A 19,100-nucleotide genomic window follows, 5' to 3' on the forward strand; every position below is an offset into this window, starting at 1 on the left:
ATCGTAGATGAAGAAATTACTTTTGGGATAGATGTTGTAATCCCAGCACTTTGGGAGGCTGAGGCAGGAGGATTGCTTGAGCCCAGGACTTTGAGACCAGCCTGGGCAACATAGTGAAACCCTGTGTCTAGCAAAAAAGTACAGAAATTATCTGGGTGTGATCTCAGGCTGCAGTGAGCTGTGATCATGTCACTGCACCCCAGCCTGGCCAACAAGAGTGAGACCCATCTCAAAAAAAAAAAAAAAAAAAAAAAGAAGAAGAAGAAGAAATTACGAGGATTAGTAACGTTGTATAAGGTAATATAGCTAGTGAGTGGTGGTGGTAGAATAAGACACCTGGGTCTTTTTTTTTTTTTTTTTTTTTTTGAAACAGAGTTTCGCTCTTGTTGCCCAGGCTGGAGTGCAGTGGTGTGATCTCAGCCCACCTCAACCTCTGCTTCCCAGGTTCAAGCAGTTCTCCTGCCTTAGCCCTGCTGAGTAGCTGGGATTACAGGCATGCACCACCATGCCCGGCTAATTTTGTATTCTTAGTAGAGATGGGGTTTCTCCATGTTGGTCAGGCTGGCTTCAAACTCCCGACCTCAGGTGATCCTCCTGCCTCAGTCCCACAAAGTGCTGGGATTATAGGCATGAGCCACCACACCTGGCCCAATTTTTGTATTTTTAATAGAGGTGGGGTTTCTGCATATTGGTCAGACTGGTCTTGAACTCCTGCCCACTTCGGCCTCCCAAAGTGCTAGGATTACAGGTGTGAGCCACCGTGCCTGGCCTTACTTTTTTCCTTAATCAGAAGACTGGACGGAAACATCCTGTTACCAAATTTCATGTAAATTGACTGAATTAAGGAACTTTTTTTTTTTGAGACGGAGTTTCGCTTTTATTGCCTAGGCTGCAGTGCAATGGTGCGATCTCAGCTCCAACCTCTGCCTCCCAGGTTCAAGTGATTCTCCTGCCTCAGCCTTCCGAATAGCTGGATTACAGGCATGTGCCACCACGCCTAGTTAATTTCATATTTTTAGTAGAGACAGGGTCTCCTGCTTTAGCCCTGCTGAGCCCAGCCTCCCAAATAGCTGGGATTACAGGCATGCACCACCATGCCCGGCTAATTTTGTATTTTTAGTAGAGATCGGGTTTCTCCATGTTGGTCAGGCTGGTCTCAAACTCCTGACCTCAGGTGATCCGCCCATCTCAGCTTCCCAAAGTGCTGGGATTACAGGCGTGAGCCACCGCGCCCAGCCAGGGAACTTCTTTTTATTCCCCCAAGAAAGGGAGAGAGAGAATAAGTGGGCATGTGTCTAATGACCTCTGAAAGAAACTGTTTCATAATGAATTTTCTTTTTAAGTTTTAATCACTGTGTATGGTCATGAAAGTATATGGTACTGTAGGTCCCACCAATCCTACTTCCTAGAAGCGATCCCTTTTAACGCATTTTGCTATTTTTTTTCTGGCATTTGCTTCCATACATGTAAATGATTTGCCTATATTGTTCTTTCTTGATTTATCCTATTTTAGAAATAGCTGTTAACTTCCTGATACGACAGATGTGGATTTAGCTTATACTCACCCACCTTTCTCCTTCTCCCAATTTTGTTGTATGACTGTTTTAAATCTGTTATCTATAAATTAAGGACTGTATTTACTATTTTTTGACCATTAACCCTAGACTCCCTACTTCGTAAAATTTGCTTAGTAGCATCCCTATTTGCTCCCATTAGTTTTCATCTATCTACCCTTCAATTTTCCAGCTTCAAGCAACTATATTTACTTTTTTTTTTGAGATGGAGTCTCGCTCTGTCACCCAGGCTGGAGTGCAGTGGCACTCTCTTGGCCTCACTGCAACCTCCACCTCCTGGGTTCAAGTGATTCTCCTGCCTCAGCCTCCCGAGTAGCTGGAATTACAGGCGCATGCCATCATGCCTGGCTAATTTTTGGTTTTTTAGTAGAGACAGGGTTTCACCGTGTTTGACAGGCTCGTCTCGAACTCCTGGCCTGAAGTGATCCACCTGCCTCGGCCTCTCAAAGGGACAGGACCATAGGCATCAGCCACCATGCCCAGCCAACTATATTTACTTCTGTATTGTCAAAGTTGGTAATATTTACATTCTATTCTGTAATCATACTTAATTCTTCTTTGCTACTCTAAAGATTCGAAAACAATTTTTTTATTTTTTTTTATTTTATTTTTTTTTTTTTTGAGACGGAGTCTTGCTCTGCCGCCCAGGCTGGAGTACAGTGGCCGGATCTCAGCTCACTGCAAGCTCCGCCTCCCGGGTTCACGCCATTCTCCTGCCTCAGCCTCCCGAGTAGCTGGGACTACAGGCGCCTGCCACCTCGCCCGGCTAGTTTTTTGTATTTTTAGTAGAGACGGGGTTTCACCGTGTTAGCCAGGATGGTCTCGATCTCCTGACCTCGTGATCCGCCCATCTCGGCCTCCCAAAGTGCTGGGATTACAGGCTTGAGCCACCGCGCCCGGCGAAAACAATTTTTTTAAAAGCTTACATTATAACCCTGTAAACATTGTTCATTGCAAGGTTTTGTGGTAACTATAGTCGTACTAGAAGTTTTGGTTTTTTCCTAGAGTTTTGTTTTCTCTTTGTTTGCCCTTGCATAGCCTTTTTAAATTCTCTGTCACACCAACTATTCTGAATTCCCTTTTCCCCTGGGACCTCCCTACCTGAATTTTCATTCCCTGTCCCCAGTTTAGGTTATTCTCTAAGTCTCAGGCTGAAATAGCTATTAACTGTTGTCCTGAGTTGAGTCCTCTATTTTCCAGATTCCATGTCTTTTTTTCTTAGTTTCTCTCATTGTACTGGAGCATTCTCAACTAATTTCCCAAAAAAAGTGTTTGTGAGAGAGAAATTTTGTCTGTCCTTATGTTTAGAAACGTCTTAGGCTGGGCACAGTGGCTCGTGCTTGTAATTCCAACACTTTGGGAGGCTGAGGTAGGAAGATCACTTGGGGCCAGGAGTTCAAGATTAGTCTGGGCAACATAGTGAGACCCTTCTGTACATTAAAAGAAGAGAGAAAAGGAAAAATAAATTAAAATGTCTTGGATCATTTATTTTCTACCCCCACGCAACCCTGAATTGACTAATGGATAAGCAGGTTGATTTTCAGCTTTTAGGACAGGTATACATTTAATACAGTAAATTTCCTTCTAAGTTGCATCTCATGAGTTTTTATATTTAAGTATATCTTTTGCAAACAGCATATAATTGGATCTTGTTTTAGTTTTATTTATTTATTTTTTTAATCTAGTCTGAAAAATCTTTGACTTTGCGGTGTTTAGTCTGCTTATTGATATGCTTGGGTTTAAGTCTACCATCTTTCTATTTGTCCTGTGTGTCCTTTTCTTTGTTACTCCTTTTCTGCTTTTTTTTATTAATCAAATAATTTTTAGATTCTGTTTTATCTCCAGTTTTTGCTTGCATGTACTCTCTCTTCCTCTCTTCCTTTCTCCTTCCCTTTTCCTCCCTCCTTTCCTCTCCCTCCCTCCTTCTTTCTCCCTCCTTCCATCTCCCAGATTTCACCTTTTTATAAGGATACCAGTCAGATTAGATTAGGGCCCATCCTGATAACCTCACTTAACTTGATTACCTCTGTAGAAATCCTGTCTTCAAATAATTCTAGGGTTCTAGGGGTGAGGACTTCAACATATGAGTCAGGGAGTGCAGAGAGAGATAATTCACCCATAACATGGCTTCATGTTTTTTATAAATTTTCAAAAATTCTCAGCTGTTGATCTCAATTATTGTTCCTGTTTCATCTCCCTCCTCTCCTCTTGGAACTCAGATTAGTATGTATATTAGATCTCATTGTTGTGTTCCAAATGCCTTTTTTTTAGTCCTTTCTGAATTTTCCATCTTTTATTTCTCTCTCTGCTTCCTTTAAGATGATAGCGATATTGTAATTCATTAATATTTTATTCTGTTAGGCTGCAGGCTGGTGGCTCCCAGCCTGTAATCCCAGCACTTTGGGAGGCGGTAGGATCACGAGTCAGGAGATTGAGACCATCCTGGCCAACATGGTGAAACCCTGTCTCTACTAAAAAATACAAAAAATTAGCGGGCATGGTGGGGTCTGTAGTCCCAGCTACTCGGGAGGCTGAAGGGCAGGAGAATGGCGTGAACCCAGGGCTGAGCTTTGCAGTGAGCAAAGATTGCACCACTGCACTCCAGCCTGGGGAGACAAGTGAGAGTCGTCTCAAAAAAAAAAATATATATAGAGAGAGAGAGAGAGAGAGAGAGAGAGTTTCTGTTGAATCTTATCTATGGTTAAACCCATCTAAGTTGGTTTACTTTTTGGTTCTAGAATTGCCACTTCAATTTAGAGATGAGTCTCACTGTGTCACCCAGGCTAGAGTGCAGTGGCGCGATCTCAGCTCACTGCAACCCCCGCCTCCTGGGTTCAAGCGATTCTCCTGCCTCAGCCTCCCGAGTAGGTGGAACTACAGGCGCCCACCACCACGATGGCAAATTTTTGTATTTTTAGTAGAGATGGGATTTCGCCGTATTGGCCAGACTGATCTCAAACTCCTGACCTCAGGTGATCCACCTGCCTCAGCCTCTTAAAGTGCTGGGATTACAGGCATGAGCCACTGTGCCCCTCCAGTTGTAGTTATATAATCAGGAAATTAATTGATACTTTGACACACTTATAATCTAATCCTCAGAACCTATTCAAATTGGCCAGTTTTTATAGGAAAAATGCTATCCAGAATCACAAGTTGCATTCGGTTGTCATCTCTTAATTTTCCTTTGATCTGAAACAGTTTCTTAGCTTTCTCCTTGATTTTCATGACTTAAATGTGTTTGAAGATTACAAGTCAAATATTTTGTATAATGTTTCCCAGTTTGAGTTTATTTGATATTTCTTTGTGATCAGATTGAGATTATGCATCTTTAGAAGGAATATCACTAAAGTGATTCTGTGTTCTTCATGTTTCGTCTCGTCAGATGGCATACAAGTTTGGTTTATCTCACTACCGGGAATGTTCCCCTTGATATTCTGATTAATGTGGCATCTTCCAGGTTTGTCCATTATAAAGTTTTCCCTTGGTAATTGTTATGGGTTAAATTATGCATCCCAAAAAGATGTGTTGAAGCCCTAACCTCCAGTACATGTGCATGTGACCTTATTTGGAGATAGGGTCTTTGCTGATATAATCAAGTTAAAATGAGTTCACTGGGGTGGGCCTTAATCATCCAATATAACTGGTGTCCATATAAGAAGAGGGAAACTGGCTGGGTACACTGGCTCACACCTGTAATCCCAGCACTTTGGGAGGCCGAGGCAGACAGATCCCTTGAGGTCAGGAGTTCAAGATGAACCTGGCCAATATGGTAAAACCCTGTCTATACTAAAAATAGTAAAAATTAGCCAGGCATGGTGGTGGGCACCTGTAATCCCAGCTACTTGGGAGTCTGAGGCAGGAGAATCGCCTGAACCCAGGAGGCAGAGGTTGCAGTGAGCCGAGACCACACCATTGCACTCCAACCTGGGCAAGACAGCAAGACTCTGTCTCCAAAAAAAAAAAAAGAGAGAGAAACTGGAAAACTGGAGAGAAGCACAGGGAGAACATCATGTGACAACATAGGCAGATATTGGAGCGATGCAGCTACAAGCCAAGAACATCAAGGATTGATGGGCACCACCAGAAACCAGGAAATGGCAGGGAAGAATTCTGCCCAGTGTCAGAGAGAGAGCGCAGCCTGCTGACATCTTAATTTTGAACCACTAGCCTTCAGAGACAATAAATTTCTATTGTTTTAAGCCACTCATTTTGTAGTACTTAATTAACCACTGCCCTAAGAAACTAATATACCAATTAATGAGTGTTTGTGAGGAAGTATTTTGAAACTATGTAAATATCTTGTTCCTTACCAGACTTTCGATGTATTCATTTATTTATATGAATGGATTTGAATCCTATTTACTCACTGTTTTAATTCATTACTACTAATATTTACGTTGATGCTCAGATTGACAAAGATTTGGTCAATGTGAGCTCCTTTCTGTGTTCTTTTGACATATCCCTTTTTTTTTTTTTTTTTTTTTTTTGTAAGACGAACTTTCGCTCTTGTTCCTCAGGCTAGAGTGCAGTGGCACAGTCTAGGCTCACTGCAACCTCTGCCTCCCAGGTTTAAGCAATTCTTCTACCTCAGCCTCCCAAGTAGCTGGGATTACAGGCATTCGCCACCATGCCTGGCTAATTTTGTATTTTTAGCAGTGATGGGGTTTCACCATGTTGGCCAGGCTGGTCTTAAACTCCTGGCCTCAGGTGATCCACCTGCCTCTACCTCCCAAAGTGCTGAGATTACAGGCATGAGCCACTGTCCCCGCTTTTTTACACTTCTTCTTTTTTTTTTTTTTTTTTTGAGACGGAGTCTCGCTCTGTCGCCCAGGCTGGAGTGCAGTGGCCGGATCTCAGCTCACTGCAAGCTCTGCCTCCCGGGTTCACGCCATTCTCCGGCCTCAGCCTCCCGAGTAGCTGGGACTACAGGCGCCCGCCACCTCGCCCGGCTAGTTTTTTTGTATTTCTTAATAGAGACGGGGTTTCACCGTGTTAGCCAGGATGGTCTCGATCTCCTGACCTCGTGATCCGCCCGTCTCGGCCTCCCAAAGTGCTGGGATTACAGGCTTGAGCCACCGCGCCCGGCCTTTTTTACACTTCTAATTGCTTTTCTAACAGTGTAAAGCCTCGCTCCCTGTCTTCAATATATTTACTTTTTTTTTTTTTTCTTCGAGATGGAGCCTCGTGCTGTCACCCTGGCTGGAGTGCAGTGGCACAATCTTGGCTCACTGCAACCTCCGCCTCCCAGGTTCAAGCGATTCTCCTGCCTCAGCCTCCTGAGTAGCTGGGACTACAGGCGCATGCCACCATGCCCAGCTAATTTTTGTATTTTTAGTAGAGTCGAGGTTTCACCATATTGGTCAGGCTGGTCTTGAACTCCTGACCTCATGATCTGCCTGCCTTGGCCTCCAAAGTGCTGGGATTACAGGCGTGAGCCACCGCACCTGGCCTCAGTATTTTTACTTAATCAGTTGTGGCCAGTCTGCCAGCACTTCCATCTCTCTCTAGCCACCTTTATGAATTTTCTTTTTATCCTGCTTATACTCCAACATCCTTTGCAATTCCTCCCTCCCACGCAGACATTTTTCTCATTTTTGGGTCCATTCTCTCTAAGCCACTGAGTTTTTTCCCTCAGCTCCAGCTAATGGGTTTAGGACTGAATTGTTCACAAAGGAAGGGAAAGAAATTTTTCATTATTTTCATGAGCATATTAATCATAGCTGTTTGGGTTTTGTCATATAGTTGCAATATTGGCTTCACCTGTTATGGGTATGTTCGTGGTGTTTGGTGTTTTTGTTTTGTTTTGTTTAGTGCCCAGAGATAGTTGCTAATGTAGCGTCTGCATTTTCTTTTTAGCTATTTAGACCTATCTCTTAGCATGTCTGCTAATTTTTTATTGAATGCTGAACATTAAAAGATTATGGAGTCTCTGGATGATTTTTCTCCCTCCAGAGACAGTTCACCCTTCTTTTCCTAGGCAGATGTTGGGGCTGATCATATTAATTAAATCTGAAACCTAACTGACTTGAGGCTGAATTGCAGTTTGAGCAAGCCCTGCTTCTGGAATGTAGATTTTTCCCACAGAGAGCCTGGAATGACCACTAAGCCCCCTTCTCCATGGCATGATTTAAACTCTCTAGTCCTTGTTTCCTCATCACCATGAGACCACTGCTTTTTCGAAGGTTTTCTGCTTGGCTTCTTCCCTCTCAAGCAGCTGAGAATTCAGCAAATACCTTGAAGGAAAAATTGTTGAGCCAGTTCTCTCTTTCATTGTTCATCAGAATCTTGGCCTTTCAGGTCTCTAATTTTTGCCTGTTAAGATCAGCAAGACTGTTAAAAACTCTGCTTTTTTCTCTTTGTTTAATAGTGGCCCTCTCTTGTCCTTTTTGCCTTAATTCTCAGCTTCTTGCCTAGCTCCCCAGAATCAGCAGAACCCTAAGAGAAAATAATGTCAGCATAGGTCTCCATGCTTTCCCTCTGATAGTATTTGCCACTTAGTTTTTGGTAGCCTTAGCACTCTCCAGTACATTCAAACAAGTGTGTCTGTGTATCTGGCTTTTCTACTTGTTCTTCATGAGAGCATTAGTCTACTATAAGCTACTCAGTTATATCAAAACCAAAAAGCTAGATTCTAATGTGTTCGTATCTTTTTAAAAATAATGCTTCTTGGCCGGGCGCGGTGGCTCAAGCCTGTAATCCCAGCACTTTGGGAGGCTGAGACGGGCGGATCACAAGGTCAGGAGATCGAGACCATCCTGGCTAACACGGTGAAACCCCGTCTCTACTAAAAAATACAAAAAACTAGCCGGGCGCAGTGGCGGGCGCCTGTAGTCCCAGCTACTCGGGAGGCTGAGGCAGGAGAATGGCGTGAACCCGGGAGGCGGAGCTTGCAGTGAGCTGAGATCCAGCCACTGCACTCCAGCCTGGGCGGCAGAGCGAGACTCCGTCTCAAAAAAAATAATAATAATAATAATAATGCTTCTTGGCTGGGCACAGTGGCTCACAGATGTAATCCCAGCACTTTGGGAGGCTGGGGCAGGCAGATCACCTGAGGTTAGGAGTTCGAGATCAACCTAGCCAACATGGTGAAATCTTGTCTCTAGAAAAAATACAAAAATTAGCCAGGAGTCGTGGTGTGTGCCTGTAGTGCCAGCTACTTGGGAGGACTGAGGTAGGAGGATCACTTGAACCCGGGAGGCGGAGGTTGCAGTGAGCTATGATCGTGCCACTACACTCCAGCCTGTGTGATAGAGCGAGACCTTGTCTGAAGTAAAATAAAATAAAATAAAGGTTCTTGAATTTATAAAACAAAATGATAACAATCTAATGGTCATCGACTCTCAAAAAATGAAAAATTCAAAAGATAACTTTAAAACATTAGCAATTAAGACCATCAGGACATCTATAGGAATTAAGTCAAGTGGTCAGTATTAACATCAACAGTGGAAAGTCATATTGATTGTATGTGCCCTTGATATGGTGTGATCACAGTAGCAATTTACCTCTGTGGCCTTCCGCCGAAAAACTTATTACCCCAGTCTAGCCATGAGAAAAGTATCAGTCAAATCTCATTTGACAATCTACAAAATACCTGACCAGTACTGTTGAAAACTGTCAAGATCATCAAAACCAATGAAAGTCCAGGCCAGGCACAGTGGCTCATGCCTGTAATCCCAGCACTTTGGGAAGCCGAGGCGGGCAGATCACGAGGTCAGCAGTTCAATACCAGCCTGGCCAACATGGTGAAACCCCGTTTCTACTAAAAATACAAAAATTAGCCAGGCGTGGGGGCGCGCGCCTGTAATCCCAGCTACTCAGGAGGCTGAGGCAGGGGAATCGCTTGAACCCGGGAGGCAGAGGTTGCAGTGAGTCAAGACCGCGCCACTGCACTCCAGCCTGGGTGACAGAGCGAGACTCTATCTCAAAAAAAAAAAAAGAAAATCCAGCAGAGTGTCACAAACAAGAGGAGTCTAAGGAGAAAGGAGACATGACTACTAAATGTTCTGTGGTATCTTAGATGGGATCCTAGGTTAGAAAAGGACATTAGGTAAAAAAAAAAAACCTGAGGAAATCTAAAGTATGGACTTCTCATAATTATCAATATTGGTTCATTAATGTGACAAATGTATCATACTAATATTAGATGTTAATAATAGGGAAAATTGGATATAGGGTATATGGGAACTATCTTTGCAATGATTTTCTAACACCTAAAACTTCTTTTACAATAAACTGTACTTTTGTTTTGAGATAGGGTCTCACTTTGTCACCCAAGCTGGAGTGCAGTGGTGTGATCACTGCTCACTGCAGCCCTGACCTCCTGGGCTCAAGCAGTCCTCCCACCTCAGCCGCCTGAGTAGCTGGCACTACAGGCAGCTGGGACTACAGGCGCATGCTACCATGCACAGCTAATTTTTTTTATTTTTTTGTAGAGACAGGATCTCACTATGTTGCCCAGGCTGGTCTTGAAATCCTGGCTTCAAGTGATCCTCCTTGCCTCAGCCTCCCAAAGTGCTGAGATTACAGACATGAACCACCAGACCCAGCCCCTGTTTTTTAAAACAATAGCCTTTGACCTCCCAGGCTTTGTTTTATTTTTGGATTTTATTATTATTATTATTATTATCATTATTATTATTATTATTATTTTGTCTGTCTCATTTCTTGCTGTATCTCCAGTACCTAGAAGATACATTTAGGTTTTCAATAAATATTGGTTGGTTGGATAGATAAACAGGAGCAAGGGAATAGAAAATACAGATAACTGCTAGGTTTCTAACTCAGGCAACTGTGCAGATGGTAATATTCACTTAGGGAGTATAAAAAGCAGAAACTAGAAACTCCTGCATGCTTGACAGATGATATATTGTCTTGTTTTGTGCCAGCAATGTACGTGGTTAATAATAATCAGAAAATCTAATCAGAGTCAAAATGGGTGGCCAGAGATGGTGGTGTATGCCTGCAATCCTAGCATTTTGGGAGGCTGAGGTGGGAGGATCACTTGAGCCCTGGAGTTCAAGACTAGCCTGGATAACATAGCAGGACCTCATCTCTCATTTAAGAAAATAAAATTTTATTAAAAAAAAAAAGCGGGGGGCGGCCGAGCACGGTGGCATAAGCCTATAATCCCAGCACTTTGGGAGGCTGAGGCGTGTGGATCACTTGAGGCCAGGAGTTTGAGACCAGCCTGGCCAACATGGTGAAACCCCATCTCTACTAAAAATACAAAAATTAGCCAGGCATGGTGATGTGTTCCTGTGGATCCAGCTACTTGGAAGGATTACTTCAGCCCAGGGGGCGGAGGTTGCAGTGAACCGAGATCATGCCACTACACTCTAGCCTGGGTGACAAAGTGAAACTAACTTTTTGGTCTTTTTCCAAGGAGTAAACTCCTTTTTTCTCTTTTAGGCATATAAAACCTTTGCTAACCGAGTAAACAATTTAAAGAAGAAGTTGGATCAATTGAAGTCAACCCTTCCAGATCCTGAAGAATCACCGGTTCCTTCCCCAAGCATGGATGCTCCCTCCCCGACTGGTTCTGAGTCTCCTTTTCAGGGAATGGGAGGTGAGGAATCCCGGTCACCAACCATGGAGAGTGAGAAATCTGCCACACCTGAACCCGTGACAGATAATCGTGATGTGGAAGACATGGAACTCTCAGATGTGGAAGATGATGGGTCAAAAATCATTGGTATGTCCTTATGTGATTAATAGACAACTTATTCCTTATCTGTTTTGCCTTCCCAGCAATGAATACGTCACAGGCAGGTATTAAAAGATACTTCATTTCTTAAAAGATAGACCACCAAGGTAGCATTATAATCTCTAGAGCAGTTGTTGAGGATTTGATATGCCAAATGTGTTAAGAATCATTGCTCGTTATCTGCATTGTTAAAATGGTAGCTACTAGGCCATGGGCGGTGGCTCATGCCTGTAATCCCAGCACTTTGGGAGGCCAAGGCAGGCGGATCACCTGAGGTCAGGAGTTCAAGACCACCCTAGTCAACATGGTGTAACCCTGTCTCTCCTAAAAATACAAAAATTATCCAGGTGTGGTGGCAGGTACCTGTAATTCCAGCTACAAGGGAAGCTGAGGCAAGAGAATCGCTTGAACCTGAGAGGCAGAGGTTGCAGTGAGCTGAAATCATGCCATTGCACTCCAGGCAGGTGACAGAGCGAGACTCCGTCTTGGGGAGATGGTGTGGGGAAAGTAGCTACTAGCTACCTGTGGCTAAGCATTTTAAATGAAGATTGTCCAACTTGAGATGTGCTGTAAATATAAAATATACATTGAGGCCGGGTATAATGGCTCATGCCTGTAATCTCAGCACTTTGTGAGAGTGAGGCGGGCAGATTGCTTGAGTCCAGGAGTTTGAGACCAGCCTGGGCAACATAGCGAAACCCCGTCTCTACAAAAAATATAAAAATTAATCAAGCGTGGTGGCATGTGTCTGTAGTCCCAGCTGCTGGAAAGGTTGAGGCAGGAGAATCACTTGAGCCTGGGAGGCAGAGGTTGCAGTGAGCCAAGATCATGTCACTGCACTCAGCCTGGATGACAGAGAGAGACCCTGTCTCCAAAAAAAAAAAAAAAAACACCAGACACATTGGAGTCCAGAAACTAGGCCGAGCACGGTGGCAAAAACTTAATACTCTCCCAAAGAGTTAAAATATCTCTTTTTTTTTTTTTTGGAGACGGAGTTTCGCTCTTGTTGCCCAGGCTGGAGTGCAGTGGTGCGATCTCCGGCTCACTGGAACCTCCGCCTCCTGGGTTCAAGCAATTCTCCTGCCTCAGCCTCCCGAGCACCTGGGATTATAGGCATGTGCCACCACACCGGGCTAATTTTGTATTTTTAGTAGAGACGGGGTTTCTCCATGTTGGTCAGGGTGGTCTTGAACTCCCAACCTCAGGTGATCTGCCTGCCTCAGCCTCCCAAAGTGCTGGGATTACAAGCGTGAGCCATCGTGCCTGGCTTAAAATATCTCATTAATAATTTTTATGTTTATAACACTGAAATGAAAATATTTAGGATATATTAGGATGGATAAAATAGATTTTTTAATTACATGTTTCTTTTTATTTGTTTGTTTTTAAGAGAGAGAGAGTCTGCCTCTGTTACCCAGGCTGGAGTGCAGTTGCACAATCTTAGTTCACTGCAGCCTCCATCTCCCGGGTTCAAACGATTCTCCTGCCACAGCCTCCCGAGTAGCTAGGACTGATTTTAGGTGCATACCACCACACCTGGCTATTTTTTGTATGTTTAGTAGAGACGGATTTTCTCCATGTTGGGCAGGCTGGTCTCAAACTCCTGACCTCAAGTGATCCGCCCGCCTCAGCTTCTCAAAGTGCTGGGAGGTGGACTTGAGCCACCATGCCTGGCCCTGGTTCTTTTTTTTTAAATTTGGGTGTGGAAAATTTAAACTTACATATGTGGCATATGTGACTTAAATTGTATTCATGTTAAATAGCACTGTTTTGGGATGAGGGGTCGCTTATACTGGAATTCCTTATTCTCTGTCACTTTTGACCATCAAGAATTCCAAAGTCAGTTTGTTAATCACACTTTCAGAAACAACCTGAATTGGTGAATTGTTTCTCTTATATCCCCAGCCTTTATAAATCTTACTAGATAATTTGACTCCTGTTGAATTTAATGCATTATTGATATAGCCTTTAAAACATTAAAAAGAATTATTCAAGGTGATCAAGAGTTAAAACGTTGTAGTTTCAAATTAGTTAGTGCCTGATTGCACCCCCCAATAGGGCAATTTCAGGAAGCCAGAGGAAAAGACAGTGAACACTATAGAGGTTCTGTTTCTAAGAACAGAAGTTCTTGGAAGGTTCTCAGGTTAATGGAAAAGAAAAAAACAGGACAATTTATGACAAATGTCATTTCCAAAAGACAGAACACAAATATGTACCAAATAATAACATGCTTCTTCAGTTGTACAAATTTAATACACAAATACTAAGAAAATGCAAAGGAATCATTGAAAAGTAAGATACAAGATAAATCCTGGAAATTGCTTTTTTTGTTGTTTTTTGTTTTCTTTTTTGAGACGGGAGTCTCACTTTGTTGCCCAGGGTGGAGTGCAGTGGTGCAATCTCGGCTCGTTGCAACCTCTGCCTCCTGGGTTCAAGCGATTCTTGTGTTGCAGCCTCTGTAGTAGCTGGGATTATAGATGCCTGCCACCACAACCAGCTAATTTTTTGTATTTTCTATGGAGGCAGGGTTTCACCATGTTGACCAGGCTGGTCTCGAAATCCTGACCTCGTGTGAGCCATTGTCCCCAGCTGGAAATTGCTTTTAAGCAGATATTAAAGGTGGGAATTATCATAAATTACAAAGAGTATGACTTTTTCAGAAAAGCATGAAGTGAGTCGTTGTTTTCTCTAAAGTAGTGCCTTTTCCCCCAAATCCGGAAATATTAGGACATGTTATTTCATATAGGAAGCAAAGTCTGGAAAGTAATAGGATGTAATATCTCTTTTCTTTGTTGAAACAGTCGAGGACAGGAAGGAAAAACCTGCAGAGAAGTCAGCTGTATCCACTTCCGTACCTACAAAGCCAACAGAAAATATCTCAAAGGCCTCTTCATGTACCCCAGTGCCTGTGACCGTGACAGCAACTCCACCTCTTCCAAAGCCTGTGAATACTTCTCTTTCCCCTTCCCCAGCATTGGCTTTGCCAAACCTGGCTAATGTGGATCTGGCAAAGATCAGTTCCATCCTTAGCAGTTTGACGTCAGTCATGAAAAATACTGGTAAGTAAACCCAGTAAAGAGGATAAAAAATTAGTTTCCGTCTTTTTAAATTGAATCATAATCTGTTTTGGGGAGGGGTGGTGGTTGTTGTTGCTGTTGTTGTTGTTTAGACAGAGTCTCGCTCTGTCTCCCAGGCAGGAGGACAGTGGTGCAATCTTGGCTCACTGCAACCTCTGCCTCCTGGGTTTAAGTGATTCTCCTGCCTCAGCCTCCCAGGTAGCTGGGATTACAGGCACCTGCCACCACACCCGGCTAATTTTTGTATTTTCAATAGAGACAGAGTTTCACCAAGTTGGCCAGGCTGGTCTCGAACTCCTGACCTCAGGTGATACACCCACCCTCGGCCTCCCAAAGTGCTGGGATTACAGGCATGAGTCACAGTGCCCGGTCTGTCATTTATTTTTTTTTAATTAATTTTTTTTTTTTTTTTTTTTTTTTTTTGAGATAAGAGTTTCAGTCGTGTTACCCAGGCTGGAGTGCAATGGTGCAAACTCGGCTCACTGCAGCCTCCATCTCCCAGGTTCAAGCAGTTCTGCCTCAGCCTCCCAAATAGCTAGGACAACAGGCATGTGCCACCATGCCCGGCTAATTTTGTATTTTTGGTAGAAATGGGATTTCACCATGTTAGCTAGACTGGTCTCGAACTCCTGACCTCAGGTGATCCACCCATCTTGGCCTCTCAAAGTGCTGGGATTAGAGGCGTGAGCTAGCGCACCCAGCTAAATTAGTTGTTAAATAAAAAATAAAACAATCCAATAATGGGTCATTATAGAAAAATTAGAAAATAAGCAAAGAGAATGAAGTAAATATCTAGGCCAGGTGTGGTGGCTCATGCTTGTAATCCCAGCACTTTGGGACGCTGAGATGGTAGATTATCTAAGGCCAGGAGCTCGAGACCAGCCTTGGCAATATAGTGAGACCCTATCTCTAAATAAAAAAATGAAAAATGAAAAAAAAAAATTTAATAAGTATCTATAATCCCGTTACCCCAAAGGAACCACTTGTGTTTACCCTTAAGAGTATATGTGTATATGAATATTTTGGAGAATTAAATATTTGTAACAATTTTTTAAAAAGTAATTTAAGTATGTTGCATATACTGTTTCAAAACTAGCTATTTAAAAGTTAATTACATATCTTGACTGTTTTTATGAATCATTAAATATTTATCTACATCATTTTTAATAGCTGCATAGCATTTAGTAACTTATCTAATCCTTTATTATTAGGCACTTAGTATGTTTCCAGTTTTTTACTGTTATGAAGAATACTGTAGGGCCAGGTGTGGTCGCTCACGCCTGCAATCCCACCACTTTGGGAGGTGGAGGCGGGTGGATCACTTGAGGCCAGGAGTTCAAGACCAACCTGGACAACATGGCGAAACCCCATCTCTACTAAAAAAACAAAAATTAGACCAGGCGTGGTGGTTCACGCCTGTAATCCCAGCACTTTGGGAGGCCAAGGCAGGCGGATCACCTGAAGTCAGGAGTTCGAGACCAGCCTGGCCAACTTGGTGAAACCCTGTCTACTAAAAATACAAAATTTAGCCAGGCATGGTGGCATGCGCTTGTAGTCCCAGCTACCTGGGAGGCTGAGCCTGGACAATCGCTTGAACCTGGGAGGTGGAGGTTGCAGTGAGCCAAGATCACACCACTGCACTTCAGCCTGGGCGACTGAGCAAGACTGCGTCTCAAAAAAAAAGAAAAAATTAGCCAGCTGTGGTGGCACGTACCTGTAATCCCAGCTACTCAGAAGGCTGAGGCATGAGTATCATTTGAACCCAGAAGGCAGAGGTTGCAGTGAGCCAGGATCGAGCCACTGCACTCCAGCCTGGGCGACAGAGCAAGACTCTGTCTCAAAAAAAAAAAAAAGAATACTGTAAATGATAAAATTTGTATGAATAACCCTTTGAAAGAGCTAAGTATATAAAACTTTTTAATGTAATTTTATTAATTAATTATTTTTATTTATTTATTTATTTATTTATTTTATTTTTTGAGAAAGAGTCTCGCTCTGTGCCCCAGACTGCTGGAGTTCAGTGGCACGATCTCAGCTCACTGCAAGCTCCGCCTCCCGGGTGCACGCCCTTCTCCTGCCTCAGCCTCCAGAGTAGCTGGGACTACAGGTGCCCACCACCACACCCAGCTAATTTTTTGTATTTTTAGTAGAGACGAGGTTTCACTGTGTTAGCCAGGATGGTCTTGATTTCCTGACCTCATGATCCGCCTGCCTCAGCCTCCCACAGTGCTGGGATTACAGGCGTGAGCCACCATGCCCAGCCGTTTATTTATTTATTTTGTTTCACTTCATCACCCAGGCTGGAGTGCAGTGGTGCAATCATGGCTCACTGTAAACTCAAACTTACGGGTTCAAGTGATCCTCTCACCTGAGCCTTTGAGTAGCTGAGACCACAGGTGTACGCCACCACATCTGGCTAAGTTTTGTGGGTTTTTTGATAGAGACAGCATCTTACTACGTTATCCAGGCTGATCTTGAACTCTTGGGCTCAAGCGTTCCTCCCATCTTGGCCTCCTAAAATGTTGGGATTACAATCTTGAGCCACTGCACCCAGCCTGAAATTTTTTAAATAAATTTTGCCAGGCATGGTGGGATACCGTGTAGTCCCAGCTACTCGGAAGGCAAAGGCAGGAGGATCATTTGAAGCCAGGAATTCCAGGCTGTGTAGTTCACTGTAACCACGCCTGTGAATAGCCACTGCACTCCAGCCTGAGCAACACAGTGAAACCATGTCTCAAAAACTAAATAAAAATAAATAAAGTCTTTTAATATATTATGACTAAATTGATATCCAAAAAAGTGCTATTTTATATGACTAATATATGAAAGTTTCTGTAATTCCTTACCTTCTCCAGTTACTTGCCTTGTGGAGTCTACAAATCCAACCTTAAAAAGTTGTTTAATTTCCATTTCTTCTATGAAAGATGTTAAAAATTTTTTTCCTTTGCTTATCACTTATGTTTCTTTGTGAAATATCTGTTCATATTTTTTATCTTTTTTTAAATATCAAATGTTTTTCTCTTTATATATTTTAGTTCCAGTTAAAGATCAACCCAGTGTTTTAAAATGTAAAAATATAAAGGAAATTTCTTAAATAATCTCATTTTAAAAGCTGTTTCAAAAGCACATAACTACCGGGCGCAGTGACTCACGCCTGTAATCCCAGCACTTTGGGAGGCCGAGGTGGGCGGATCACTAGGTCAGGAGATCGAGACCACCCTGGCTAACACAGTGAAACCCCGTCTCTACTAAAAATACAAAAAACTAGCCGGGCATGGTGGCGGGCGCCTGTAGTCCCAACTGCTCGGGAGGCTGAGGCAGGAGAATGGCGTGAACCCAGGAGGTGGAGCTTGCAGTGAGCCAAGATTACGCCACTGCACTCCAGTCTGGGTGACAGAGCCAGACTCTGTCCCCCCCCCCAAAAAAAAAAAAAAAAAAAAAGCACATAATTTACCAGTCACATAAAATTGTGCAGTGACTGAGTTATACAACTGTAGTGGCTCTCAGCGTCCAGTCAGCCAGCAGTATTTATTGAGCACCTACAGTGCTCTAAGCTGTAGGTGCCATTTGGTGGAGAAAAAAGAAATATTGTCCAGGTGTGGCAGCACATGCCTGTAATTGCCAGCACTTTGGAAAGCCAAGGTGGGAGGATCACTTGAGGTCAAGAGTTCAAGACCACGCTGGGCAACATAGCAAGACCCTGTTTCTATTTTTTAAAAATAAATAAGAAATATTGGGGCTCTCAAAACTATGCAAGTCACTTAATACTTGTTTTTTTGAGACGGAGTCTCACTCTGTCTCAACTCTTGTCTCACCACAACCTCCACCTCCTGGGTTCACCTCCTGCCTCAGCCTTCTGAGTAGCTGGGATTATAGGCGCCTGCCACCACACCGGCTAATTTTTTATTTTTAGTAGAGATGAGGTTTCCCCATGTTGGTCAGGCTGGTCTCGAACTCCTGACCTCAGGTGATCCGACTGCCTTGGCTTCCCAAAGTGCTGAGATTACAAGTGTGAGCCACCTCGCCCGGCCGATACTTGTTTGTTTTAATGGTGTTCCAAGTAAAAGGAGATAATCTTAATCTTTTCAGATTTTTTTTTTTTTTTGTACATGTCATGTTATGATGTACCATTTGTGGATCAACCACAGAAGAATTCCTGTTAATTATATCAAACTCATTGAAGTGAGTGGAAAGTATCGGGAATTGAAGTCATTTTGAATTGCATTTTCTTGAGTTCATCTTTCTGCCACCAGGGGTCAGTCCTGCATCAAGACCTTCTCCAGGAACTCCCACCAGCCCCAGCAATCTCACCAGTGGCCTGAAAACACCTGCACCTGCCACGACAACATCTCACAACTCTCTGGCAAATATCCTCTCCAAGGTGGAGATCACCCCAGAGAGCATTCTGTCTGCACTTTCCAAAACCCAGACACAGTCAGCCCCTGCACTGCAAGGTAACTGACATGTGCCAGAGGGACTCGAATTGTGAATGTTTGTCTCTGGCTTAAATTAATCCTGGATTCCATTTCTGAGGAATCCAGAGCCATAAAATGTATAACACAGTTAATTCATTATTATTTTTATTTATTTATTTTTTTAATTATTTTTTATTTTTGAGATGGAGTCTCACTCTGTTACCCAGCTGGTGTGCAGTGGAGCGATCTCAGCTCACTGCAACCTTCACCTCCTGGTTCAAGTGATTCTCCTGCCTCAGCCTCCCTAGCAGCTGGGATTACAGGCCTGCAC

General features: G+C 43.2%; 1 protein-coding gene across 4 annotated transcripts in view; it reads left to right on the forward strand.

The window, feature by feature from the left end:
* Positions 1 to 19,100, forward strand: part of RPRD2 (regulation of nuclear pre-mRNA domain containing 2) — a 118,334-nt gene that overhangs the window by 87,734 nt on the left and 11,500 nt on the right. For 3 of the 4 annotated variants that reach the window (XM_003892579.4, XM_009180472.2, XM_003892578.4), the window contains 3 exons: positions 10,983 to 11,265; positions 14,079 to 14,336; positions 18,608 to 18,808. In XM_003892579.4, the coding sequence (XP_003892628.2) occupies positions 10,983 to 11,265; positions 14,079 to 14,336; positions 18,608 to 18,808 (742 nt within the window). The remainder of the gene's footprint in view (positions 1 to 10,982; positions 11,266 to 14,078; positions 14,337 to 18,607; positions 18,809 to 19,100) is intronic. The other variant, XM_009180469.3, reaches the window with a different exon arrangement.

This window comes from Papio anubis, chromosome 1 (genome assembly GCF_008728515.1).
Source record: "Papio anubis isolate 15944 chromosome 1, Panubis1.0, whole genome shotgun sequence".
Taxonomy (NCBI): domain Eukaryota; kingdom Metazoa; phylum Chordata; class Mammalia; order Primates; family Cercopithecidae; genus Papio; species Papio anubis.